This window comes from Lampetra planeri, chromosome 10 (genome assembly GCF_965212315.1).
Source record: "Lampetra planeri chromosome 10, kcLamPlan1.2.h2, whole genome shotgun sequence".
Classification (NCBI taxonomy): domain Eukaryota; kingdom Metazoa; phylum Chordata; class Hyperoartia; order Petromyzontiformes; family Petromyzontidae; genus Lampetra; species Lampetra planeri.
Genome location: NC_136116.1, coordinates 7,939,402 through 7,967,043, shown reverse-complemented (window position 1 = coordinate 7,967,043; position 27,642 = coordinate 7,939,402). Strand labels below are relative to the sequence as shown.

Sequence of the window (27,642 nt, the reverse complement as noted above, 5' to 3'; positions counted from 1 at the left end):
GCCACTGCAGCTGCTGGAGGCCGCTACATTCACCGCAATGTTATGAAAAAAAAAGATGCTTGACTCAAACCGCTACCCTACATCCCAACAAATCGTCGAACTGCGGGGTCAAGTGCGGGGTTGGGGGAAGCGGTGAATCTGCACAGCCTTTTTCATTATTGCAATATTTATTTTCTATAAACGTTAGCTACAAAACTGACATAAGCAACAGTTTTATTGCAAAGTGTCAAGTGAACAAAGAGACAAGGTCACCAACTTTATGGATCTCCTCAACATCTTTTGGAGGGAGGGAGGGGATTTGAGTTCCTGACCATATTTCAATTCTCAGCTCGAGTTTTATTTTCTGAAAATGACCCACAGACCTACAACTGGCTTGACTGGAGGTGGTTACAGTCTTGGCAGCAACATCCTCTCAGCTGACACGAGAATTTATTTCCACCAGTCTCCACCTGCCCCCCCCATCATCCGCCCACCACCCCCCCCCTTCTTCTCACAATACGCCCGCTCACCCCCACATCCCACCGCACCTCCGCTCTCTGGACTTACAGTAATTGCACCCAAATGTGACGGAACTTTCAGAAATTCTAACCGCGGTGCTGCCGTCCCAGAGGTAATGTTATATATCCACTCGAGGCGTGGGGGCGCGACTGCATTGTTTAATTGTCTGCATTCCTTTCTTTTCATGTCTCCTTTTAAAAGAGATGTTATTTGCGCAACGTTTGCGGTTAAGCGTGTCGCCACCCTCTCCCAACAAACGACTCGACATGTTTTATATATTTTAAAAAAGGTGTAACAGAAGAGAGACCCGTGTGTTGCATTCTTCGGAAAAATATTTGGCTAAAATAAGGAGGGCTTGAGCCAAAGAACTGCATACAGGCCTGTGTGCACGAATGCAGATTGAGAGGAGACTCTGCACCAGCTGTTTTGCGACTGTGCAAATTCACAAGCAATTATGGTTGTGTCACGTGACATGAAGGGAAGGACCGGTCCTACATTTTTTTGTAAGTTGCAGAGCACAGGCCGGTAAAGACCTACAAAGGTCAGGTGGCCAGCACCAAACATCGCATTCAAGGGAGTAAGGCGAGTAAAATTTGGAAAGAAACAACGAGAGAGAATTCCCGCAGTTGAGCAGCATGATGGTTGAATCCAGTGTTGGTGAGAACAGCCACAGCCGCACCTTTGGATATCAAACATATTTTGTAGGTATTACTATTTTAACTCTCACATGTATTTGATTCCAGGATGTAAACACAGACCTCTGTCCGATGAGTGTCTCGGTGAAATGTAATCAAAGTACATGTTTTTTCATGACAGAAATTGTTACAATTGGTACCGAGACAAAGCAATTAACATCCTTTGGGAATTGCTAAGTTCAGTGGCTCTACCACACGTCCCCTGCACTAGGCCTGCTTCTGAGTAATTTTGTCGCGTTAATGTGGGTCGTGTGCGCCCGAAATTAGGACAAGCGCTCATAAAACGCGGCACAGCAGCCCAGAAGCCTACAAACGTGTCGAAATGTGATTTCTAGTTCAGAATTGCAATTTCCCTAATAAAGTAACCCTAATAGGAAAGAGCGTCCCCTATTACGCGGTGTGGCAAAAGTAAACAGTTTAAGTGACGAAGTGCATACCGGTAATTACATTTGAATATTTTAGGTAATTATGTTAGAGTGTTAGCCGGTAGGGTTCAGGACTTTGCTCTTGGCACAAGTGGCTTTTCCGTCGCTGTTGTCTTCCAAGCCTCGCATTTTGCGCTAATGAACGCCCATCTCTCACGTACTCCCTGCTCGCGAGAGCACTCATTACAAAGTGCTTGCCACAATTGAACCACAATATACCTTGCTGACCTCGTCAAGGAACATAAACCATCACACAAACTCCGGTCATCCTCACAACGGCATTTGGCTAGCCGTCCAACAAAGACGGCCACTGCCTCGCACGCTTTCAGATGCGCTTCTGCGGCCGTCTGGAATGCTCTTCCATCCGATATGAGGAAGCCAGTGGAGCTATGCACTTTCAAATCTAGATTGAAAGCTAATTTCTTTAAACTGATTTATGTTTTGTTTGTTGTCCTTCCCCCGCACCTCCGATTAGCACAGTTGGCTATGTAAAGTGCAAAATACGTTATATACAAATACATATTCACAAACACCTGCCCCGCTTTTATAATTGAATCGTCCGTTAACACCATCATAACAACAATCATCTGAAAATTACATGAGCACTTTATTGCGGTAATTTTGCGCGCAATTTAAATTGTCCCAAAGTCTGTACGCCCCCAGGTACGATTTGCCATGCAGCCGTGACCCACGTCAACTTAAGGAAAATGTACTCCGCTTAATTTCGGCGTGCACAAAATAAAACTTTAACATGCGTATTAATTATGCAGCAGCCACTGTGGGGCGAAGAACACCCTCGCGCAAGACAACGATCCACCGTGTAGCCTTAACAGACTTTTGGGGCAAGTGCTGTTAGCAACCAACTACGAAGGCTGGAATGGCACATGAGGTGAAGTGGTCAGCATCACGCCCGACCACCTTTGTCTGCCTTGTAGAGATATTTACACATCACACCAGGTTGAGGCCCATGACCGGGTCAGATAATCATCATCAGTGGTGTCGACGGCCGTGAGTGGGAATCAAACTCAGGTTTCCAGGTTCGTAGCGCAGCACCGTTGACCCCCTGCAACACCGCTTCCCATGACACACACAAACACGCGCACATGCCCACTCACATTTGGAACGTTTAAAAAATAAAAGGAGAGTGCAGCAATAGCCCACGGCAAGCGACACGTTTTACCCCACGTTTACATTAGAAGAGCATTGTTAATACCTCACTGAGTTATGCGCGGAGAAATTAATGCTCCGGAAAAACTGCACGTAATCAATCACTTAAAAAATGTTGCAGGACTTGCGGCTTGGGATTTTAAAAAGTGAAAAGCTATTTTTTTTTTGCTCGTTTGAGTCGCTGCAGCCTTAAACCAAAACAAACAACGACATAATAAAAACACGCACACCTGGCGACAGAGTCACGAGTGAGAGAGCGAGCGGCGGGGAGACAGGGACCGGTGGGGCCGCACGATAAAGCGTGTAACGTCCGATCGCACCACCACCAGAGTCAGCTTCCTCAACGACGTTGGCTATAACAAACATATTTATGGACGACGTGTGTTGTGGGGTTTTTTTCCCTTTTTCTTCAAATTAACATTTTGTAATTTTCACACATTTTTTTTCCGCAGTTGTGCTCCGGGCTTCACGTCAGGAGACGTGAGTATCCATTCGGATCTCGGGTATAGCGGGGCACGGACCCCGGCTCGGAGAACGGCCCGCGGGGCAGCGGGCACCGCCACGTGGCGTCAACGATGAGCTAGTGGATGGAAATCATTGAGCATGACGGCCACGACTTTCCACTAGATACCAAAGCAGGACCGGCTGTGACGAGACGAAATCAACTGGTCCGAGTGAAAACGCCGACGAAGATAATTTTGGTCACGTTATTCGAGACAGCAGTGCACCGAGGAAGACCACAAATATTAACTGGCTACATATGTACGCATGAAGAGATACGCTGCGTTCACGGATCGGCCGACCTGATAATATTTTGTGTGGTGGGGATTTGCATGCCATTCACATCAACATTAAATCACAAGGAGGGAATGGTTACTCTTTGATTCTTTAAGTAAAGTCACGTAGGTAGAAAAATAAAATAAAATAGAGAGCTGTAACAGCTCTCTCACTGGTTCAGCAGTTCCACTGCTGGATTATTTTTATCCGCCTGAGGACGACCGCTTGTGTTGCGATCGAAACGTCGTGATATTATTTTTATTACATTTTTCTACCTACGTGACTTTACCGAAAGAACCAAAGGGTATGGATTCCTGCAGTCACGAAAGCTTCAAATCAAGATTGGAGGGAATGCTTGATGTTTTCCTCGACTAGACTAAGAAGAATGACTAAACGAAATCCACAGATAAAAGGTTTGACTCACTCCACGGGTTGATGCCAACTAGACTGAGCCGATGACTAAATAAAAAAATGCTCACTAAATTAACACTGAGTTCACCCGACTAAGACTGAATAAGCAATACAGCACTCATTCATTTAACAGAGTCTTCTCGACTGAGCCGATGGCTAAATAAGAAATGCTCACTAAATTAACACCCGAGCCCCCCCCTCTCCTCCAGGATCAGTGCTGGACAGAACTTCCCGTCAACCCGGGCCGGTTACAGGGTCAGGCCTGTCAATCAGCGTTAGCGGAGGTGACAACACTCACGGAGGGGGGTCGCCGGGGTAATCCAACACCAGGGACCTCTCCAGTGACCACCGACATGACCCGCTTTTGCAAAATCAAAATACATACCGTGAAGAGGTCAGCGGGGGTGGTGGCGGGGGGAGCAGCGGTTTGAAATGTCTGTGCGACGCAATAAAAACCGTGGCAACACGAGTTCGATTCCTGTCCGTGATGCACAACCACGGGATCACTTTGCAATGTGAAGCGAGCATGGGCCTCAACTCGGTTGACTCGGTGTAAAATGAGTAACCGGTGTGTGTGTGTGTGTGTTTCTCTGTGGCGTGTCAACTGCAGCACTGGAGGCGCAAAGGTGTAGTTTTGCAAATTAGGTCACCTTGTAGGAATAATGGCAGGATACACAGTGTTGGTAAAATATGGCTTGTTCATGCACAAAGGTAATGGTTGAAAAAGGACCATTGCCCGAAGCATCAGCTGTTATACAATGAATGTGTCGAGTATTTTGTTACTTGTCCTTGTGCGCCACTGTCAATGAAGAATCACAGAATAATCAGTTGAATTCGTCACTATACCAATGATTACCCACGTTTTTTACTTTTCAAGTGCCTGCAACGTACATCCAAAATCGTGGAGCTGCCCAAAAAACGATCACGCGTGCCAATGCGGCCCTGGCCTAACCTCTCCCTTGCGTGTCATCCTGGCCTGAAAAAGGTGCTTGCGAAAAGAAACTCGCTTGTAAGAGGCTAATGTGGGATCTCAGTCCTCAGTCTTTGTGCCCGTGTCCGGCCTCTATTGTTGGTTGAGTCACGCACAGTGAGTGTTGGAATGTCTGCGTGGTTTTAGTGTTATTATTTTTGTGTGTGTGTAGTTTTTCTTTATTGCAGAACTCTTTACTCTGCGTAGGAGCGTTGACGTTTTTCGCTTAGGTTTCTCCATGCAGACGAATATGCGGTTGCAAAAAAAAAAATCTGGAACCCTTCCTAAAAAAACACCTAAGCTGGCACGAACATGATACATCCGTCGAGCCCAAGCATGGTTCTCATTTGTTTAGGCATGCATAGAAAAATCCCACGAGGTGAAATATTGCCAATGATTATGAAAGAATCCTACACCATGAAAAGTGCTTAAAATTTTCCAAATGTACACTCTCTCTATACACGTACGATGTAATATGGTATAACTCCTAACTCCACAAATTCGTGTATTGAGTCCAACATAAGTTGATTTTAATACAGGTAATTCTATATTATGTCAGCTGCTTAAGAATTCATACATCACAATCTATTGTGATCTAAATGATCACAATTGAGAAGTTGATTTAGAAATAAAACACTGGAGTGAAAGCCAAATAAAAGTAATATAAAACTAAAAATATACTGTACAAGATAACTATTTTTATCCGCAGTGATATGGGGACCGAAATCGCAGATTCTATTATCCGCAGGATTATCCACAATTTAACTCTTTTAGGGGTATAAAATGCGAATAGGATGCATCTTGCATGTGACTCCTGTTATCCACAAAACCAAATCACGAGTTTTAATAAAGCAGCGTCGCTATGCATTGTGGGTAGAAATGTGGATAACCACGGATAATAAGAAGAAATAGGGTGACGGAAAACAGGAGTTTTCCAAGACCCTACAGCTGCCACGGATAACAGGAGTTTTCCAAGACCCTACAGCTGCCACGGATAACAGGAGTTTTCCAAGACCCTACAGCTGCCACGGATAGCAGGAGTTTTCCAAGACCCTACAGCTGCCACGGATAGCAGGAGTTTTCCAAGACCCTACAGCTGCCACGGATAGCAGGAGTTTTCCAAGACCCTACAGCTGCCACGGATAGCAGGAGTTTTCCAAGACCCTACAGCTGCCACGGATAACAGGAGTTTTCCAAGACCCTACAGCTGCCACGGATAACAGGAGTTTTCCAAGACCCTACAGCTGCCACGGATAGCAGGAGTTTTCCAAGACCCTACAGCTGCCACGGATAGCAGGAGTTTTCCAAGACCCTACAGCTGCCACGGATAGCAGGAGTTTTCCAAGACCCTACAGCTGCCACGGATAACAGGAGTTTTCCAAGACCCTACAGCTGCCACGGATAACAGGAGTTTTCCAAGACCCTACAGCTGCCACGGATAGCAGGAGTTTTCCAAGACCCTACAGCTGCCACGGATAGCAGGAGTTTTCCAAGACCCTACAGCTGCCACGGATAACAGGAGTTTTCCAAGACCCTACAGCTGCCACGGATAGCAGGCGTTGATGGTAATAGGGGCCGTAGGACAAAAAAGTTATCCTGTACATGGAGAAATCATAATTGACGGGGTTTCTTTGTTTAAATAAAGTCTATGTTGGCAACATCTGCCTCACCACCAATGGCATAGCGGTGGTTGGCATGAGCCCTGATGTCAGGAATGAAAAGAGGGCCCCCGTCCAATTTACCGCCCTCTTTGTAGCCTGGTGCCTGTGCCCCTTCGGCCGGTAGGACCCCACTGCAGCTGCACAATCTGCATTCGATAGTAACGAAGCCACTGCTCTAAACCCAGACTTCTCCATTGCAGCTCCAGCCTACGGCACAAGCACCCATCCGAAAACGCCGCACTCTCCACGCATCATCTCTCCCCAACGTAAACGTTTGTTAGATCAGAATGCGTGTAGATGGCATTGACATCTGCAGTCGGCGCACCGGTGTGTGTGAGACACGAATATCCCGGTGCCATGGCCAAGCGGTAGCGCATTTGCCACTTGTTGCAGAGGTTCACGGTTTGAATACAGCAACCACTTAGCCTTCTATGTATGTTCAAACTTCGAGATTTGAAGCTTTCGTGACTGCAAAGAGTATGTTAAAACTTCTTTCGCACTGTACATAGCCAACCGTGCTAATCGGAGGCGCGGGGGAAGCCCAACTAAATAAAAAAAGCAGTTCTGAACAAATCAGTTTTCAATCGAGATTTCAAAGTGCATAGCACCATTGGCTTCCTAATATCGGATGGAAGAGCTTTTCAGACGGCTGCAGAAGCACATTTGAAAGTGCACGATGCAGTGGCCGTCTTTGTTCGATGGCTAGCCAAAAGCCATTGCAAGGATGACCGAAGTTCATGTGATGGTTTATGCTCCTTGACAAGATCAGCAAGGTATTGTGGTTCATTTGTGACAAGCACTTTGTAATGAGTGCTATCGCGAGCAGGGAGTACGTGAGAGATGGGCGTTAATTAGCGCTAAATGCGGGGCTTGGAAGACAAAACTCCCCTGCCATTAACTATATGCCATCTGCTTCACGGTGGACTTTAAAGATCCCAAGACGGTGTCATTGTGTGCCTGTGTGGCATGGTCCATATTTTGCTAAATTTGAAAAATTACCTGCATAATTACTCAATTAAAATCAACAGTATTGTACATAGCAATCATCGCCCCCTGCTGTGGAAAACTCATCAAGTCATGCGACTCGGTGAGACTTCCCTGGGTAAACACGTGTAAATATATAAACGCATCAATAATAATAATGCCAGAAAACCGACGCGATTTCCCTGTTGCAGTGAAGAGCGAGAACAATAAACAAGAAAAGCAAATAGCATCGGCACGACTCGAAAACTAAACCAGTTTTTATTTTACCAGGTTAACACCCACTGAGCTATATAGCTATTTTTCAGAAGCAACCTGGCCACAAATGATAACTCAACGAAGTGGCTGATCATGGGGGAAGTTACTATTTTTCAGAAGCGACCTGGCCACAAATGATAACCAGTCTACACCAGTCTACACAACAAAGGCCCATTCGTAGCGGCGGCCTCAGCCGCACCAACCTCACATTTAATAATAATACAAAGCTCCGATCTAGGTGCCTGCCTTGGCTCCTCCCACCCTCAACCAGTATATATGTAGGGACGGGTCTCTTGGAGTTTCTCTTGCTTGATACAGCAATCGTGCTGTTACGGTTCCACCTGAAGACGGAAGCTTGTGTTGCCTCCGAAACGTCGTGATTTTTATTTTACTTTTATTAATTTCAACTTTCATTTTTACCTACGTGACTTTACCGGAAAAAAAACCTAAGAATATGAATCCTTGCAGTCACGAATGCTTCAAATCTAGAATTAACACGAATGATAACTCAACGAAGTGGCTGATAATGGGGGAACTTATAGTAGCAGCTCTGGCAAGGACACGCACGGGCTCTCGTGACTCATCACTACTCGACTGGGCGCTGGTTGAATTTTATTCCCTTTTTTTTTCCCAATTGCAAACGAGTGCAGTTTCATCTTCTTGGTTCTTTCGGTAAAGTCACGTAGAATGGAAATAATAAAATAATAAAAATAAAACATAATAAAATTATTCTCACGACGTTTCGGCCACAACGCAAGCAGCCGTCCTCAGGTGGAGAGCATGTCTGTCGAGTAGACAGACCTGCTCTCCACCTGAGGACGGCTCTGTCTACTCGACAGACCTGCTCTCCACCTGAGGACGGCTGCTTGCGTTGTGGCCGAAACGTCGTGAGAATTATTTTATTATGTTTTATTTTTATTATTTTATTATTTCCATTCTACGTGACTTTACCGAAAGAACCAAGAAGATAAATCCCTGCAGTCACGAAAGCTTTAAATCGAAAATTAAATCGAAATTTAGAGTGCAGCTTCATTATTCAATCAGTGACTCCTATCTGAGCAATCTTTACACGCAGCACCAACAGCGAAGTTGTGCACATTTAGAAGACGATAATATTCACCATGGAAGTATTTTTTTTTATATATGTATATTCATCCACAAGTTAAACAATTCAGATGAGATTAATATTGAAACTAGATGTTGGTAAGTGGTAAATAAAAGTTTTCGTACAATCGCAATTTGACTTTCAGAGATCGACTCGCGTATCAATTAATACGCCCATCCACGTACAATCTCATTCATCTGCCCTGCCCATATATATCCTTCTATCCATCTCTTCCCCCACTGTAACCAGTAAAAATATGCATTAAAGCCTTTTCTCCAAGATGTACAAGTGAGATTCAGATCGCCACACAGGCTGTGGTCTTGGTCTCAGCGCCTAAAACAACACATGCCTACACAGTACAGGCCTTTGAGAAACACTAGATGTAAAAGTCACATCATCTTACAAAACAGATGCCTTAAAAAGATGGAAATTCACGATGATAACCAGCTGGATAAACACCAGTTTCTGCAGAGAGCAATTCTTTTCTCACGCCCTCGTGTTCATTGAAATGCCCGCACTTTTCTTAAAACCAGGATTCAAAATGCATCCATTTGGGAACGCTTTGGGTTGCAGTTGTTATTATCAAACTCGGAAGTTTTGGATAATTTCAGCACGGTAAATGTATTTTTTTGTGCCATATGGATGCAAGCAAAACGCATCAAACAACGTATTCATCGTAAAGACTGCAAAAGGGCGAAGAGGAACAAAAGGTACAGTGTATAAATAAATATGTAAAGGATGCATGGTTGGGACAGAAGGGGGGGGGAGACACATGAACCAGGGACCAAATTAAAATCAGAAACGTCATCATACTGACTTACGAACATCTAAATGGGCTTGAGCAGGGCACATCATGAGGGTGAGAAGAAATTATAGCCAATGGATGAGACTGGTGGTAGAATTGCAACCAAAGGACGGAATGTGCCCCAGCGGATGACCACCACAGACATGGAGCGATGAGATCAGTTAATTTGCAGTCTAAGTGAGATGGATTGTGGCAGCGCAAAGCCTTCCGCGAGATAGCGAATGGCATGAGGCCTTCATGAAGCAGCGTAGAGATAATGGCTGATGATCATACGGACACTGCCTGATAATCCAGCGTCACTGAATACTGTGCACAGGTGCAGCTCTCCAATGACTTGTTCAAGACACTGCTAGTGGCGGCTGCTTAGAAGGAACTCAAAAGAGCCGCTCTAAACGTCCCAAATGGAGGCGGTAGTACCCACACTTTACCGCACCACACAAGACCTGCCACTCGAACGCGGCGTTCGCATTTATAATGCTGGCTGGAAAGAGGTGGGATTGAATAAACTTGCATCACTGTTTTAAGTGCCGTGCCGGGAGATCAAATGGATCTGACGATATGTTGATCGCAAGTCCAGTGTGTTAACCATAACAATGCGGCAGCATCCCCGATGATGAAGAGGCTTGCTTTGGTGGAAATCAGCATGTGGACATGCTCACAAAATCCATTCCGCGGAAGGGCGACGTAAAGCAGACACCAGTAAGAGCACGTGCAAGCGTCTGTTTCAGAACCTAGGCAATCTGAGAACGGGGGTGGAAGTAAATATGTACAAGACAGAAGCGCAGCAAGGGTTTGTATAAAATTCAGCCTCGCTTGTAGAGGTTGCTTACAATACCATCATGTCCGTGTTTATGTGCACACAGTGTGCTTTGGGTGTCCCGGTCAACACTGGTCTGGCCAAAAATAAATAAAGTTCCACAGTTATTACGACAAAGGCATTTATATTTCATTTCTTTCTTTCCCACAACCGAAGGCTTTGGGTGGGTGTTTTTTTTTCTTTCTTTAGGCCATTCCATAACCAAGGAGATGATGTTTTAACAGATGTGTTGTCCGCGCTTAATTCTGGACAACGTTACCGTACTCACTGCGTAGCTTTTTCACAGTTGTGCTGCAAAGCTCTCGGATGTATTTTCGGGTCGTTACCGCATTTATTATGTCCGACGTTTTTGCTCCACGTGCTAAGAGCTTCATCAGCAACCGAGGCAATTGAGGGTATGTGTGTGTCTTTGTGGTTGTGTGTGTGGGGCAATGGCATAATGGCTGCTATCACATCGCGCTACTCACCCCCGGTAACCTGAGATTGATTCCCGGTCATGGCTAACGTAGTCAGTTCAGTTACTGAAGCTTCCAGCACGTAAGGGAAAACATCGGACTCCACGCGGAGTATCACGCGGTGCAACCCTGGGAGGATGTAAGCTCGAACCCAACCAGCCTAACAGCACGCCTTTTTCAAAAGGCCAATGATATGAATGGCAGCTTTTGGCCAAGCAATGAATCGCAAAATCTATTGCTAAAGAACACTTACAATGTGTAGCTCTTAACTGTTTGACCGGAGTGAATTGTAAAGCACGATGTTGCGCAATGCATTCGAGTGGCTTTGTTGTTCTCGCTTTGTGCCCGGCTGGTTCTGCAGGCTCCTGGCGCGTGTGTGGGTGTCGGTGTGGGGAGCGGTGGTGCAGCGGTTAGCGCGCTGCGCTGCGAACCTGGCGACCAGAGTTCGATTCCCGCTCACGGTCAACACCGGCAACGATTATCTGAACCGGTCCTGGGCCTCCCCTAGGTCGACTCAGCCTCAAATGAGCACCTGGTGCGGTGCGTAAACATCGTCACGAGGGACAAAGGCGGCCGGGCGTGTGCCGTGCCAGCCTTCAGAGGTGATCGCTAACAGCACTTGCCCCAACAGTCTGTTAAGGCTACATGGGGGATCTTTGTCTGTGTACGCATGCATGTGTAAATATATTCCTCAGCAGGTGCATACAGGAAATGTAAAGTCATACAGTTCACATACAAAGTCCATAATACTATATTGCAAGTCCATAATACAACATAAACTGTGTGAATGTGTGAGATTACCGCTTACACAATTACAACTTATCAGGACTATACATTAACTCCACAAAAGCCGCTCAATAATGCATTTAGTCTGTTGGTGCATACCGATCCCAGTGTTGTCAGATCTGAAGATACAACCCCCTCTAGGACAAATGTACACACACGCACAACTAAACATTTGCTCGCAAAGGCATCTCCCCCTCTGGATAATCAGATTGTAAAATATAGATTAAGCAACGTCTAACAATCAGCCAGACGAACAAGGCACGTCGTATATATTTTGTTTACGGGTGCGTTCTAAAATATTTTCCAGTGCGTTTTCAGGTTGATACCGCGTGTTGTTCAAGTTCCTGAAGAAGCACGTGGAGCGAATCGTCGGCCAACGTCGCTTCAGTGACAAACACATGGGAGAGCTGCTGCGCGAGATTGTTGCAAACCCCCTTCTCCTCTTTCCAGCTGGATGGAAACCAAAACTGTTACATAAAAATGGGCCTCTTTAGAAGCAAAGTTCACTTCTGACAGCCGCGCACTGTGTGCACTGCTTCACCACTACATTTTCATTAAATGCAAAACAATAACCCGCACGGTCGCCCGGTAAAAAGGAAAAACAACAAGTCTGCGATCCATCAACATTGCAAATTATTATGCAAACGAAGCCGTCTCTGTTACACCCTTCCCCGAACAGCAAAAATCACATTTATTCATCCCACAGTTGTCCTGGCCGCCTGCCTAAGAGGTGGGTGGCTCGCGAATTGCATCTTGCCAATGTGCGCACATAAAGACAAAGATCCCCCGTACGGCCTTGATGGACTTATGGGGGCAAGTGTTGTGGGGGGGGGGGCAACACCTATGAAAGCCAGCACGGTACACGAGATGGGGATGAGATGGGGATGTGCGGGGTGGTAGGGCACAACGCCCGACCGCCTTTGTCTCACCCCACCGGCGATGGAGGGGGGGTTGTTCGTTTGTTTGTTTGATTGAAACGCCGCTCCAGGTGCTCGTTTGAGACCGAGTGGAGGAGGAGGTTCGGGGGGGCCCCCGATTCACGGACAATCGTCGCGTTGGTATTTGGTGGCCGTGAGCCGGAATCGAACTCGAATGTGCTCCCCCACGGTGCCTGTAACCGTGCGTTCGCACCCACACAGACCCCACACCACCACCACCACGTACAGCCAACACACAATGTATAAAGCAGGCGAGTGCTTGGTTTGCAAGCGCCCTAAGTTAAGGCCGGGCACGAGGATGCGCAAGGCGTCGGGGTGGTGGTGTGGACACGACAATTCCCCGGACACCTTTGTCTTTCCAGAACTCAAGAGGCACACACAATCGTCGTATGCCCGAATACTGTAAACAACTAAGCAGCCCGCAGTAGTCCATCAACCCGCACCGGGTCGCGTGAAGCATGGTGAACGTGGCACGCAGAGCCATTCATCCAGCAGTGGAGTGGCAAACAGCGGCAATTGTTTGTTGTTACTGCGGCTAATGAGAGCCCCCCCCCCCCACCAAGTTATCAGCTATCGCTCGCCAATGATGTTTAGCAGCCGTGGCTGGGAATCGAACTCGGGCCGTGGCTGGGAATCGAACTCGGGCCGGGTTCATCGAGCGGTGCGATAACCACAGCACCACCGCTCCCCGCACAACAACTGACGCCATTAGCCACTCGACGTCGCCACAGTGTCTGTGCCAGGCTAGGTGCACAGGACATAGATGTCCCCCACCCCCCCCCTCCCCGTACACCCTGAACAGACTATTGGGACAAGCGCTGCCAGCGAGTAGCAAACCCTACGAAGGCCGGCACCGCCACACCACTCCCGGCCACCTTTGTCTCCGTTTTTACGCACCGCCACCGGTGGGATACAACACATTTGTGGCCGAGTCGACCTAGGGGAGGCCCACGGACCGATTGAGACAATCGTCACCGGTTTTTGTCCGCTACAAACACACACACACACACACCAAAGCAACTCACAGTGAGCTCTGTCGTGCGAGCCGGGGCCCCAGTCTGGGTAAGGCAGCGGGCTGAAGAACGCCGGGTGCGAGCGCGCCTGCATCATGCACGACGCACGCGGCACGGGGCCGCACGGCTCCCGCAGGTGCTGCTGCCGGGACCCCGACAGCCCCGGGAACGTCTCCATGCAGTCGTACATGGCCCTTGTCCCTTCTCCTCCTTCTCCTCCTTCTTCGTCTTCGCCCGCTCACTTCACTTCCTACGCTTCACTGCTGCGGCGGCGGCGGCTGCGGCCACCACTCCCCACCCACCCCACCCCACACCGGCACAAGTTGGGGTCGTGGGTCCTCCTCCCGGAGTTGTTTTCACGAAAACTTGCAGCGCCGCCTTTTCTTGAAAGTTTCTTGAGCTGACCTCGACGGATTGACGACGGGCTGGGTTGGTGGGGAGAGGAGGACGAGGAGGAGGGGTTTTTTTCCTCTTTTCTCTTTTTTTTTAATCAAAGGCGAAATGTAGACTTTGTTGAGGTCGGTTTGAATGGGAATCGCGAGGACTTTTGTCATGCGTTTGCATTCACCGCTGATTGTCCCACATTGGTCATTGTCTTGGGTCCTTTTTAGAAGAACGATGAGCTAGCTAGCTAGCTCGCTGTGTCTTACCGCCCTTTGTAAAACAAAAACCCCCACTAAGTTCTCCGCTGTGATTGAGTTGCAGAATTTGGAGCCGCTAAAGATGAGTTACGGCTGCGCGCAGAGCGGTCGCCCACCAGCTCAATCAGTAACTCGCGGGGCAAAGAAAAAAACTGCGAGTTTATACGATGCCCTCTCAAAATAGATTATCATTAAACAACATAGGCTAAGAATGAATTTGCCGCCCAGAAATTAAACCCAAAAAAACTCCCACGTTCTGGCGAGATAAAAACGCGGGCAAAAATTTCACAGTGGAATACAAACTTACAAAGACAAAAAAAAACAGAGAGGTGGGGGGCGAAATCCCGAGTCTAAATTCGTTCACTCAGCCGCAGATGGCAGACGAAGCGGGCAACACAAAATCACGGCCAAGAGCCACACTCGTGCAGCCTTGGGTCTGTCTGAGCCGAGCTGCATGCAACACCCACACCCACCCCCACCTCCTTCCGCACGACAGAGTCATGAGTTATGGCTCACAACAAACCTAAGAGCTTGTAATTGATCTGAGTAACCATTCCCCAGCTGCTTCAGAACCCCACCTCCGAAGGGGGGTTGAAAGTAATAGAAAATCTTACCAGACATTTAATCCCTGCCGATATCAAACAGAGTGCCACACACGGCTAGTAGACAAATACTACTCCCCCCGCTGCGATTAATTTGCACGAAATATTAACGATAGGCTTATATTTACCGTTAACAATTTGCGCCGTCACCCCCCTGCTTTGGGAGCGGAGTGGACTATCCCGGTGTTGTATAGGCCACCACCCACTGCCCCAGAGCTGAGCCATGAATGGCTGCAGCCCCTTAATGCATGCGCCTGAACTCTGAGTGAACCACCCTGAGCTGCCAACCTTCATGTGACCTCTGCAGTTGTGACGTCACCCGACTCCACGTGCTAGCGTCTTGACCGGCAGTGCCATCAGAAAATGCTCCCCCGTCTCTTATTTTTAAATCCCAAAATGTGTTTTGATTTTTTCTTCTTCTTCCTTCCCCGTTCCCCTTGCATCCACCAAAAAAAGGCCACGAATGCAATGCCCGGTTGGCTGTAGTCGCGGACGACGGTAGTTTTTTTTATTGTACTGCGATTCGGCGGAATCGTAAGATGTAAAAAAAGTGAGCCCTCGAATGAAGCTGGGCTAGATTGAAATGGAATCGATTGCTCTCAAGCAAATTCTGTTCTCCACACAAACCCATTCGTCAATACGGCTCGAATCAAATGACAATTTTAGTCTTATCTGTGATAGGTACAGCTCGATCTCTTTAACATCAATCAGCCAGCTCATATGGGAGCCGTGTTGTCTGGGAAACGCATCATAAATCATTTTCGCCAGGACTGCGGCAACAAAGGGTGGAAGTGAGAGTCTATTCAGGCAGGGCGCCTTCGTCACAAAAATGCGTCGCGTTTGAGAGCCATGCCGCGGTCAGACCGCCCACCCCCCGCGTGGATGGACCACGCAAAAAACTAAATATGAGACCACATTTATTTTTTCTCTCTCGCGAATCTCCCACGTTCTTGCTTTAAAAAAAAAATTTGCGATCTCATCAGCAGGGCCACGAGGCTGACAAGCTGCATCAATTTGGGGTGGAGGGGCCGTAATGCAATTACAGCGCGGCCGAGTCGGCCAGATGAGACTGCTCGAGTCGTACGTCATCATTACCAGGCGCAAGACGCCCCCGTCAGCGCGCCTGTTTGGGTCAGCGGCGTTTCAAAATTGCCGTCTCAGAACGCCCGATTTGTTTGTGAACTGGGGAGAGACACCTGCTTCTCCGATCACGCCGCGCCAAACCCACGCTGCAGACCCGTAGCACTCTCACACCCCCCCCCCCTTTCCTCGTTCCCCAGCCACCATTATCACCAGCAGCCCTATTAAAGGAGAAATAGTGAAATGCATGATTCATAAAATCCAGATTTAGGGACGAGCCTCTGGTACGGCTGAGCAATCGAGCTTGGTTAGCATGAAGAAAAGAAATGCTTCATTCCTAACAAGGCACGCTGCCACAGCCGTGACTGCGGAATAGTCTATGCATATAGCCAGATGAGCAATTAAGGTAAAAGAAAAGGGGGTGAGGGGGCAAACTCCAGAAAAATCGCACACGGTCTCCGTTCCCTTCTGGGGCTAATTGTTTCGGCTTTAGTCAAAGTTTAGCCAGAGATACATACATAAAGTGCGACGTTGAGTTAATATGACCGACTGCATGTACAGCCCAAGGCGAAGTGCCCAAGATCTTCCTCTTGGCCCCGCATAAGAATCCAATTATGGGGGGGGGACATTAAAATGTTACGTGAAAAATTAAGCCTTTGTTGCCGTGCAAGCCTAGGGGTCTCGGCACCACCTGGAGGCCATACATCAGCCAGCATTGACACAATGCAGGGCCGCACATTCACAGCCGAGACCTTTGTAATAATGGTGCTGCACACAAAGGGTCGCGAGCGCGGGGCTCAGGGACCTCACACCCACGGGGAGACCGCTACAGCCGTAGTGCCAGTGGCGTCAAATCCGCGGGGGGGGGAAGGGGTTAGCAAGGAACGGACCCCCCCCCCCAACCTTCCCCAGAGTTTCCCAAATGCCTGGAACCGGCGGGACGTGATGGCGGGGGGAGGAGGAGGAGGGGGGGGGGAGGTGAGACACCAGACAAATTATCTAACCGTTACCAAAAGGTTTTGTTAGGGTTTGCCACCACCACCGCCCCCCCCCCCCTGCTCCACGACCCTTCTCCCCCCCCCCTCTCGACCGAATGTCGAGGTGAATCGACGCCGTGGCGGTGGAGTAGCATGATGGAGCCGAGCGGCTGAGCTAAATCGCGTGATTGTTGGTGAGCATCTGTGTGCGATTGAGATTGTGTGAGCGGATATGCGTGCGATTGCGGGCATCGTCATTTTTTGTGCGACCGTGAGTTATCATGAAATTGCGAGTGTGATCGTGTGTTACAGGGATTGTGTGTCTGATCATGAATGTGTGAGCGAGCATGTCCGTGTGTGATTTTGACTTGTGCGATCATGATTGTGTGTGTGTGATTGAGTATGGGTGTGAGCACATCCGTGTTGCGATCGTGAGTTCACAAGACACCCCCCGACGTACCCACCAAATCACACAGACAAGTGACCTGTATGTATGTATATTGAACTTCTTTCGACCTCACAAAACGGCAACACCTTCTGAATAAGCTCCCAGCACGTGGAGCCAAACATTGGACATGCTGCCGTACAACACACGGTACAAGCCAAAAACATCTCGTAGAGGCTGTACACAGCACAACCGCCAAAACCTACGCAGTGATGAAGCTGTCTGTCAGATCGGTGGTGATCCTGTCTGTAGGATCGGTGGGGGAGGGGGGGTGTCCCCCCCATGTCAGCCTCTGAACGCGGCGGTGCACCCACATCAAGATTTCGGATAGGGAAAATAATTTCGATAAACAATCCTGCTGGCATATACATTCAGACTTCTTAATATTATACTTGAGGTTTTTGTAATGATGTTTACGTCAATAATGTGCAGTTGTGCAATTTTACGTAATTGTTTTAATGGTATATGCCATACAAGAAAGAAAATAACATTTTAGATGAGATGCCGCTCTTGCCTCCTCTGTGGGCAAGTGCATATGCGTGTGCCTTCGCTTGTATGTGTGTGTGTATGCAGTGAGCGGTGGTGTAGTGGTTTGCGCACTGCGCTACGAACCCAACAAACCGAGTTCGTTTCCTTCTCATGGCCAACACCAGTGATGATTATCTGAACCGGTTCTGGGCCTCCCCTAGGTCGACTCAGCCTCAAATGAGTACCTGGTGCAGTGTGTAAACGTCACCACTAGGGAGACAAAGCCGGCCTTCATAGGTGCTCGCGAACAGCACTTGCCCCAACAGTCTGTAAGTCTATGCGGGGTTCTTTGTATTTACAGTGGCATAACGTTGTTGACATGGGCCCTGGTGTAAGGAATAAAATGGAGCTCCATATCCGATTCTCCCAATCCTTCATATACCAGCACCTGGGACCGTCAAGTCCATGATACCTGGTGCAGTTGCACCACTGATACACTTCATAAATAACCCCCACCCCCTCCCCCCAGTGTGTATACATGATCCTGTGTTGCAAAATCAACGTGTAGTCGCCAATGTTTTTTGTATATGCTGTGTAAATATCTACTTAAATACATGTCTGTAATTCAAATGACTCACCCTAGGTTTACAATGAGAAAAAAATGCTAAATTATCGAAATACTGTTTATATAATTGATATAGGGGTCACAAAGGAGAAGCAGTGGTTTGTGGATTGTGCGATGTACGATGGATTCATCCACGGCTGACATCGGTGGTGAATGACACCTGTACCAATCCTGAGGGCCTCCTTCACCAACCCACACCACTAACCAGTGTGTTGAAATCTGGCCAAACAGCTCCCATGGCATTGGGAGGGTGGTGGCCTTAATCTGTTAGCGGACTGACAAAGAGCCCAGACATTTATTGTAAAAATTCATACCAGTTTCTTTTTTTCCTTTCTAAACGCACATTCACGACAGGCGCACGCTAAATTCCATCTGCCAACGAGCCGCGATTGTGCACGTTTGTGTTAAAGATGAAGACAATAGGTGGAGACAGCAAGCCAAGGGCCATGCGGCGGCGTGATGGCGAGGCGAGCTCAAGCACCGCACCATCGGTCACGAGGGACACATTGAGTGAACCGCAGGATCATCGCGCATGAGTGCCGTGCGTAACTTCTCAGCAAGTATTGATTCTGGTTCGATATTTTAAAATGTCACAACGTGAATGCAACAAAGCTGCTTTTTTTTTTTAAATAGAGCGATTGCCCCCGGTATGTTTTGGTTTATTTTTTATTCTACGACTACGGTTATTTTTAAGGACAGTAAATACTAACGCAAATTGCAGAACCTCTGTCAATCCACTGCTGGACGAAGGACTCTACATGCCAAAGTCAGCTGTGGTGCAGGTGAGTGAAAATGGAAGGGGAGGGATGGTGGTCGACGCGGGAGTTTGGACCGCTTCAGATATCACTCAACATCACCGATGTTTGGCATGTTCAAGAATCAAACTGAGGTTACCAAGTTCATAGTAGAGGTGTGCTCGCCACTATGCCACCACTCCACCTTATTTAATACGTTTATAAAAAAAATAATGTTACGCTAGTTAAACTACTGTAACAGATAAATATAAGTGACAATCATGAGCTGCGGCGGTGTCTTGCCACCAGAGTTTGATTCCTGGTTCCGGCGAATGTCACCAGTGAGTGATCTCTCATTATTGTCTCTTGTTTTATTGCTGCTGTGCTCCCCTTTCTAAAATATCCGGGCAACTGGCTAAACATCATCATGCGTGTAACAAATCTAAATCAACTAATCTGATTCAATCCTGACCCCTACCCTTTTCCACAACCCGCAATGAACAGTGTGGTGAAGTTTGGCCAAACAAACCCCCTAATTGACACAAGATGGATCATGGCATCGCAAGGATTTCATCAAGCAGTGGATGGGAAATAAATGAAAACATGTTAATGTCAGCTATAATATAGGGGAAGTAAACGTTTGTCAAATGTCTTTAAAATCACAAGCAAGGGTGCAAATTAACATGTTGTTTGTGCATCGGACTTATTGCACGGAACTTTAAAAAAAGAAGCCTTATCGGCCTGATGCTGCATTTTTACAAATGCTCCCTTCCTTTGTGCTCGACGTGTCTCAGTAAACAAAAACGCTACAGTGCGGTCTGACCACAAGGATGTCCGCTTGTTGAACAAGTCTTTAACGCTGCTCCAGTCCTCTTTTAACGGGGCTCCTCTCTTCATGTGAAATCACTGCTGTTCTGTTTTACACCTTCTCGCAAAGAAAGAGTACAATGGTGACGTAGCCGGGTCACACTACGGTGACGATTGCCAGCAAGCACGAAACCAGTGTGCCATAAAAGAGCTGCTTGTTACAAGCCACCACTGCCGGATGAAGACCGTGTCAGGTCTGGCGGTTGCTTGCTCATTCATACTTCACCACGCTGGTCGGCGTGGATCGGTGAAATGTGGGGGCACAGGACTGGTTCAGATCTCACTCATTGCTGATGTCAGCCGTGGCCAGGAATCGAAGTGGGTTGATCCGATTCATGGTGCGGCGTGCGAGCCCATTCGCCGCCACTCTGGAGGGTACTTGGCCTACTCTTCCATGCTGGCTAGACATCTTGGCTAGAGGTGGGAGTACCCACACTTTACCCCACTACATGCGAACTGCCGATCGACTGTGGTGCACCCATTTACACTGCCGGAAGAGGACGTTTAAGAAACGTGTGCACTGTTTCAAGTGCTACGCCGGGAGATCGAATCCAAACGGCGACCTCTGGATTAAAAGTCCACAGTGCGAACCATTACAGCACGGTAGCAGCATCCCTACCGCCCATATTAGCCCATATTATTTGACACGGAGCCTCCCCCATCCAGTTCATGCCCAACTCTCCTTCCTTTAACCTCCTTTGCAGAATTACCCCACAGATTAACCTTGCCGCAGTGGAAGCCAGTCTTAAGGACAACTAATGGCCATTTGCTCTGAACGCTTCCCAACAATCGCCCTTGCAAAGCCCGGCCTGACGCTCCCTATTACATTAATTAGCTCGAGGGGCTGACCAGAGTGGAACACTTTGAGCGTACAGAGGAATCTTTCCAAACGGCCACCCCCAGGGAAGGAATGATTCAAATTCTTCAGAAAACTCAATTAACTGAGCAAGACAGCCTTATTAGAGCAGAATACAGACAAAAAGGACAATGCACAGTGCGGTTGGGCAAACTGCATAAAATTAAACGCCGGCGCATTAGCATTTGTAACGAGCGGTCAGACGCGCATCCGATTTTCATGCTGCATGAATTCGGTGCCAGTTAAACAGGTGTGTGGGATAGACGAGCCTTAACATAGGCTTGTTTTATTTGACTTCTGCAAAAAATTGTGCCAGGTATTTTTTGGAAGAAAAAAAAAGTGAAACTAATACAAAAACATTAAATGTTATTGTGCCTTAGGATGACTCGATGAGGCACAATAAAATGTGAGTACTATCTTCGATGAGACATAATACATAAATACAAAATATTTGTCATGCCTGAAACATACTTATTATACACATCTCGTACAGATGCATGCACACCACTGAAAATGCGTCCACAGAAGAAGCAATGGAATATTTTATTTTTACAAATGTTTCGTATGTTGTATGTATGTATGCTGAACGTCTTTCGCACGGTACATAGCCAACCATGCTGATCGGAGATGCGAGCAAATGACAACAAACTAAACACAAAAAGCAGTTTTACTGAAATGGTTTTTCAATCTCGATTTAAAAGTGCATGGCTCCAGTGGCTTCCAAATATCAGAAGGAAGAGCGTTCCAGATGGCCGCAGAAGCACATCTGAAAGCACCGCGCGATGTGCAGTGACCGTCTTCCTGCGAGTACCAACGTGGAAACGGAAGGCTACTTTCCACCACCACTTTCTGTTCATGTGGAACGCGTGTACGTGTGTCGTCTGGTCTCAATTCAGGATTTCCTGTTGGCCTCAACGAGCAGAACGACACAAGATGCGTGCCGCACTTACCGGTCCGTTGACTGGAAATGTTTTGTGGGACGAAAAAAGGAAACTTCCAACTCTTGGTTCACCTTCAGGAAACTCTAAGGTTGTGTGCAAAAGATTTAGAAACTTAGTAGTGAAAAAAAATGTAATGCATGAATAAACTTTTGAAAGGAAGGGTCAATACTACACGGTGGTTAAGCTTGCAGTTCGTGTATCTTGCCGTGCGTGCGTGTGTGTACGTGTGCGTGCTCTTAAAAGCCAGAACAATAGCGGACAGAGCCAACGGCTGCAAAGAGGCCCTGAGCTGGAATCCCTTGCCATTTCACAAAAGCGGCCATGCTCCATGACACTGAAAAGCAAACATATCCCCACGATGATATACAAGTGAGATGTTTTGATACACTGTGCACGCACGCGCTAAAAGTGCTGCGTGTCTCTCTCAGATGAAGGCCGGGATTTTTTGTTATCCTGATACCAGATTCTTCTTACTTTTGTATTTTTTATTTACTGCAGGGTTTTTTTTTTCTTTCAATTTAATTGGCCACGAGCAAAAAAGTGCCGTGACTTTCTCTGGTGCCAAAAAAAGGAAGAAGGCTGCTGCTACTACTACTACTGCCAGCATCACCGGCTTGTAAATGCTTCATAGCGCTATTGTTTCCCCCGCGATAAATCCTGCCCAACTAGCATTCCTTGTCACCGCAGACAACTCGGTGACAAATGCCCCGCGAGCTCTCAATACACCCATGGAGCAACGGGCCCACACAACCCATCGCTCATTGTCCACCCGCTTCCACTGCCCCCCCCTCGCCAAATCGGTGAAACTGTTTAGCAAATTTACAGCCGCCCGCGCCTGATTTAAAAGCAGGTGAAATGAAAGAGCCACATTGGGGAAGGGCGCAACAATGCGAGCACGCGTGTCGACAGGGCGCGCTCGTCCTTTGTGCGTGGATTTGTTTTTATTGCCGTTTTATTAACTTCACGCGAGGCCATCACGAGCCCAATGGCAGATGCGTCGCACTCTGGCGCCGTCCAAGTCGGCAGGAGCGCTCCGCGAATACGACGAGGTGGCTAAGAGGTTTGCCGGCGTTTCCGCTACAATCTGGTGCGCATACGGCTGCCTCTCATCAGCTTCCGCCATTTACCTGGCTTCCGTCTACGCTCGACGGAGTTTCAGTCTCGTAGTGGGCGGAATCCGCCGGTATTCACCATCGCCGAGGACAGATGCACCGCGTCTCATTTGTTTCCCCCGCTCTCATTTCGCGCACACTCATTACGGGCTTGCCTGGATGACGGCATGATAATCTGGAATGGTGTTTTAAGAGCCGTGTTAAAAATTTTGTTTGTGTTTTTTTATTTGTTCAGATAATTACTTTTAAAGCGAACCGATAGCCAACGCAGAATAATTATTCATGAACACGTGTCGTTGTATTATGTTCTGTGCTCATGATTTTGGAGACGCAAACGAACAATATAATAATAGTAATGTTTTGTATACTGCCTTTCATATAAATATCGCAAAGTTCTGTAAATGTCAACATTTGAACGCAGCAGATTTTGCTATACGATATTTTACACAGCGGGGAGTTACACAGTTTTCAGAGCCCTGCGCTGTGAACCCATCAGTTGGAATTCAATTCCCGTCCACAGCTAATGTCAGTGTCGAGTGATATCAGAATCGGAATTGTCCTCCCCTGCCATTCACCAATCTGCATTGACCGCAGTGGGGAAGTATGGTCCAAAAAAACACCATGACTGACATGGCATGAGGCCACCATCATCAACTGGTGGATTAAGAATGGTTGGAAAAATTATTTTACACTTAAATCTGTCCTATTACCAACTCAAAAGGTAAAACTATTTTAAACTAAATTATTTGTATTTAACAAGGTAAGGCCCACTGAGCTATATAGCTCTTTTTCAGACCTGGTCACAAATGATAGCTCAACGAAGCGGCTTATCCCGTGGAAATGTATAGCAGCCAAATAATATAAATGCATGTTGATTTCAATTTTGGAGGGAAAAACCGGAGGACCCGGGGAAAAATTCACGTGACCACGGGGAGAACACGCAAACTCCAAATATACAAGCGTCAGGGTCGGGATCGGACCCACGACCTCCTGTATACCCGGCGAGGTGGTTAACATCTCGCCACCGTGGGTAAGAGGCCAGGATAGATGATGATGACGAAGGTGACTATTGACTGTTAAGGAAAGTAAGGGCTTGGGCAGGATGCACCATGGTGGAAAAAAAAGGTTGAAGGCCAATGGATGAGTCTGGTAAGGCAATGGAAGCCAAAGGAGGGAACACAAGATGACGATTACCGTGGAGATGGAGCAATTACATCGAGCTCATCTGCAGGAGCGACACAGATTGTGGGAGGCCTTCATCAAACAGTGGAGGGAACACGGCTGATGATCACAATGTGAATCTCAAGTGACTGCAGAGAACATCTTGAGATGAGGCTGAATGTGTATGCTGGATACATCCAAGTTGCGTTGTGTTGTACCCAGGGCTCATTGGAATGGGGCACTACCTCTAGAGCAGCGGTCCCCAACCTTTTTGGCACCAGGGACCGGTTTCGTGGAAGACAATTTTTTCACGGACCAGGGGGGGGGGTCATCATTGGGTCTTTCCCCCTTTTCAAAGAAGCTCTCCAGCGACGTTTGTTTTTTACTCATTTTGGCTACTAGGGGTTAGAGCTTGTGGGCTTACCAACACTGTGACTGAGACAAATGCGCAATGCGGGAAAGAGGCGCGGATGGAAGTGGTCAATAAAATAATGGGGGCGGGCCACGTGCGGACTCACCGCTCTCACCTCCTGCTGCTGTGCGGCCCGGTTCCTAACAGGCCACGGACCGGTACCGGTCTGTGGCCCTGGGGTTGGGGGACCCCTGCTCAAGAGTACAACACAGGCCCATCCATAATAATGTACGTATTTTGAACTTCTTTTGCACCTTATGTAGCCAACCGAGCTAATTGATCATACATAATTACATCAAATATTTCAAAATCCTATAAACAGGTTTCAAGAAAAGTGTGATGCATGGATTCACCGTTATTGTTGTATCTAGTGTGATTTATCATGGACGAAAACGAGATGGATGTGGCTGGCCTGCCGAATTAATTCTCGGAACGATGTTTGGGGCTGTTGTCTGAAAATAAGCACTGATTGTATCCAAATAAAAAAAACCTACCTCGAAAACAACATCGATAATCAAGTAATTTCATTGCACGATAATGGGAAAGCGCAACTGATTTGGTAGAAAGTAGAATTACATTTGTGGCCCAGGCTCAGAGGGTCCTGCATAGGGACTGACAAAAAAAACACTCGACTACATTCAGATCACTTTGCTCCCAGCGGGAAAAAAAACTAAATAAAAATAAAGTTGGGTCCAGCACTTAATTCTGTTTATTCCGCTGGACAGCACCTACGCTGCCACCCACGAGTGATGCTTCACCTGTGCCCTTTTAATAAGTTATAATCAAAACGAGGATAAAAAAGTCACTTTTACGCATCGGCTTTCGTGACTAATATTGATGAGGTTTGGTTGTAATTACCGGCGAAACGTCGTACTCGCATTGTAAATGCTGTGGGTTTACCCTCCAGCAGTGTTCTGAACTAGTAACGAATCCGCACATTTTGTTTACACGGAAAACCTTTCTAATTGGTGGCGGGTTTAACAACACATTTATATTTAAGCAATCTAACGCAAGCAAAATCTCTTTTATGGAGGATAAAAGTGCACGAACAAGCCACCAAGGCTCAATAACCACCAGATTTTTTTTTTAATCATAACGTAGCGGCAGGTAAACATAACAAGACAAACCTAACAAGGCCGAAAATAATTAATGCTATTTAAAATGGGGGGAAAACTGCTGTGTCCTCAAAAGATAACAATATTAATAAGGAAGAAAAGTAATGAATATGCATGGATTCTGTAGCGCTTTCCAACCATCCATTTGTCCTCGTAAGGATAAATTTAACAAAACAACTGGTAAGAGAACCGATTGCTATGCAACGGAAAATTAGAGACAGATGTCGTGTTCACTCTTCTCATATTTCTGTACTTGGAGCACAAAAAACTATCTGCTATTTTATGTAGTAATACAATGGCAAGATCATCATTATTTAAAGCATTTCTATATTTATTCTCCGGGATTTAAAGACTATTCTGGTGAAATAATTACATTAATAGGAACATAAATTGAAAAGGTTTGCCAATTCAAATGAACCGTGGTCAGGCTTCTGTGTCCGTTAATCCCGCCTCGGTAACGCTATCCGTGATGCGTTTTCCGAACATCTTCCACATTTCAATTCAATGCAATGTTTATCTGTAACATGGAAAATTCCGTTTAGCCAGTTACCCAGCTAGTTTCAGTGGCCAACGGCCCACAGCCATAAATAGAGTTATTGTTGGGATGGAAAGTACCTCAGCCAGCAGTCAGCCTGGACACTCGAGGCATATATTACACTGGTCAACAAAAAAAAAAATTCTGGCCTGGACTTTTGCAGCTGGTTTAGACTAATTTCAGGGTGCTGATTCCAAATCTGAGCTCATATTTGCTCTATCACATCTCATTTTTATGCTATCGACATACCCCATTTTCATTGATTTTACCCGAAATTAACTCTGTCACTTATGATTGCAAGTTGTTGCGAGTCAGTGACTGCTTTAGTGTTAAAATATGGTGCTGTATTTTTAGGATAGTGTGTTTATAATATAATTTTATGTAGATACCCACATTTATTTAATACTTTTCTTCTGAAGTTTTTATTTAAAATGCAATATTTGATATCTCAAAAACCTGATGCGAGATTTGGAATCAGCACCCCAAAATTACCTTAAAACCGTTGGAATACCTTATGCCAGAAAAAGTGTGTTGACCAGTGTTATTTTAGGAGTAGCATGATAATGAATCCATATTACCTGCTACGACATCGATCAAAACACGATGAATAGCAAAACAAATGGTACAAAAACTGATAAGTGTACAAGGAAGCAAAGAGAGGGGGGGATGATTGCTTGGAATTACACTGCGAGGGAGCATGAGGAACCCGTAGATTAGAGAACACGTGCAAGGATAGAGACATCATTAAAACAGTAAGAAGAAGTAGTAGTGGCCTTCATCCAGCAGTGGATTAACCATGGCTAATGACGGTGACCACCTTTCCTTATGAACATTGTCTGATAACATAAAACTACTTCAGCTCAGGGTTTGGGCAACAGCAACAAAGTATAAATGGGCCGTTGTCCAAAAAGTGAGATTATTTTATATATATACGTGTAAACAAAATGTGAGACGGCCGTATTGGGGCTACATTAAGGGCAGCAGAGGGCTGTGTAACAAAACCCATTGGTGTACTGCACCCCTATGTAACACAATCTATGCTACGCGGCTTCACAAACCCACGCAGACCAGCATGGTGAAGTAAGGTCAAATAACCACGAGGACCCGTACGGCATGGTGAGGCCATCATCCAGCAGTGGATTGACACAGGGCTATGCGTGCACGTGGACAAGGCAGTGTTCGTCACGACTAGAGTGGTCCGACTGTTTTCTTTATTTATGAGTTTTTGTGTGCAACGGCTGTGTCCAATGTTGTCTCGTTTTCATCCAGGATCCCATTGCAAATGAGGAATTAAAATTGTAAATCCCAG

The 27,642-nt window shown here is 46.8% G+C and overlaps 1 protein-coding gene across 2 annotated transcripts in view; it reads right to left on the bottom strand.

Annotated features, from left to right (window-relative positions):
- LOC144720958 (retinoic acid receptor alpha-A-like) overlaps nt 1-27,642 on the bottom strand; it is an 84,047-nt gene that overhangs the window by 37,742 nt on the left and 18,663 nt on the right. Inside the window, exon 1 of one of the 2 annotated variants that reach the window (XM_078598163.1) lies at nt 13,775-14,026. The exons of the other annotated variant lie outside the window; for it this stretch is intronic. Within the exon in view, the coding sequence (XP_078454289.1) occupies nt 13,775-13,952 (178 nt within the window). The 5' untranslated portion in view covers nt 13,953-14,026. Of the gene's footprint in view, nt 1-13,774; nt 14,027-27,642 lie in introns of those variants that run through there. 2 annotated transcript variants of the gene reach the window in all.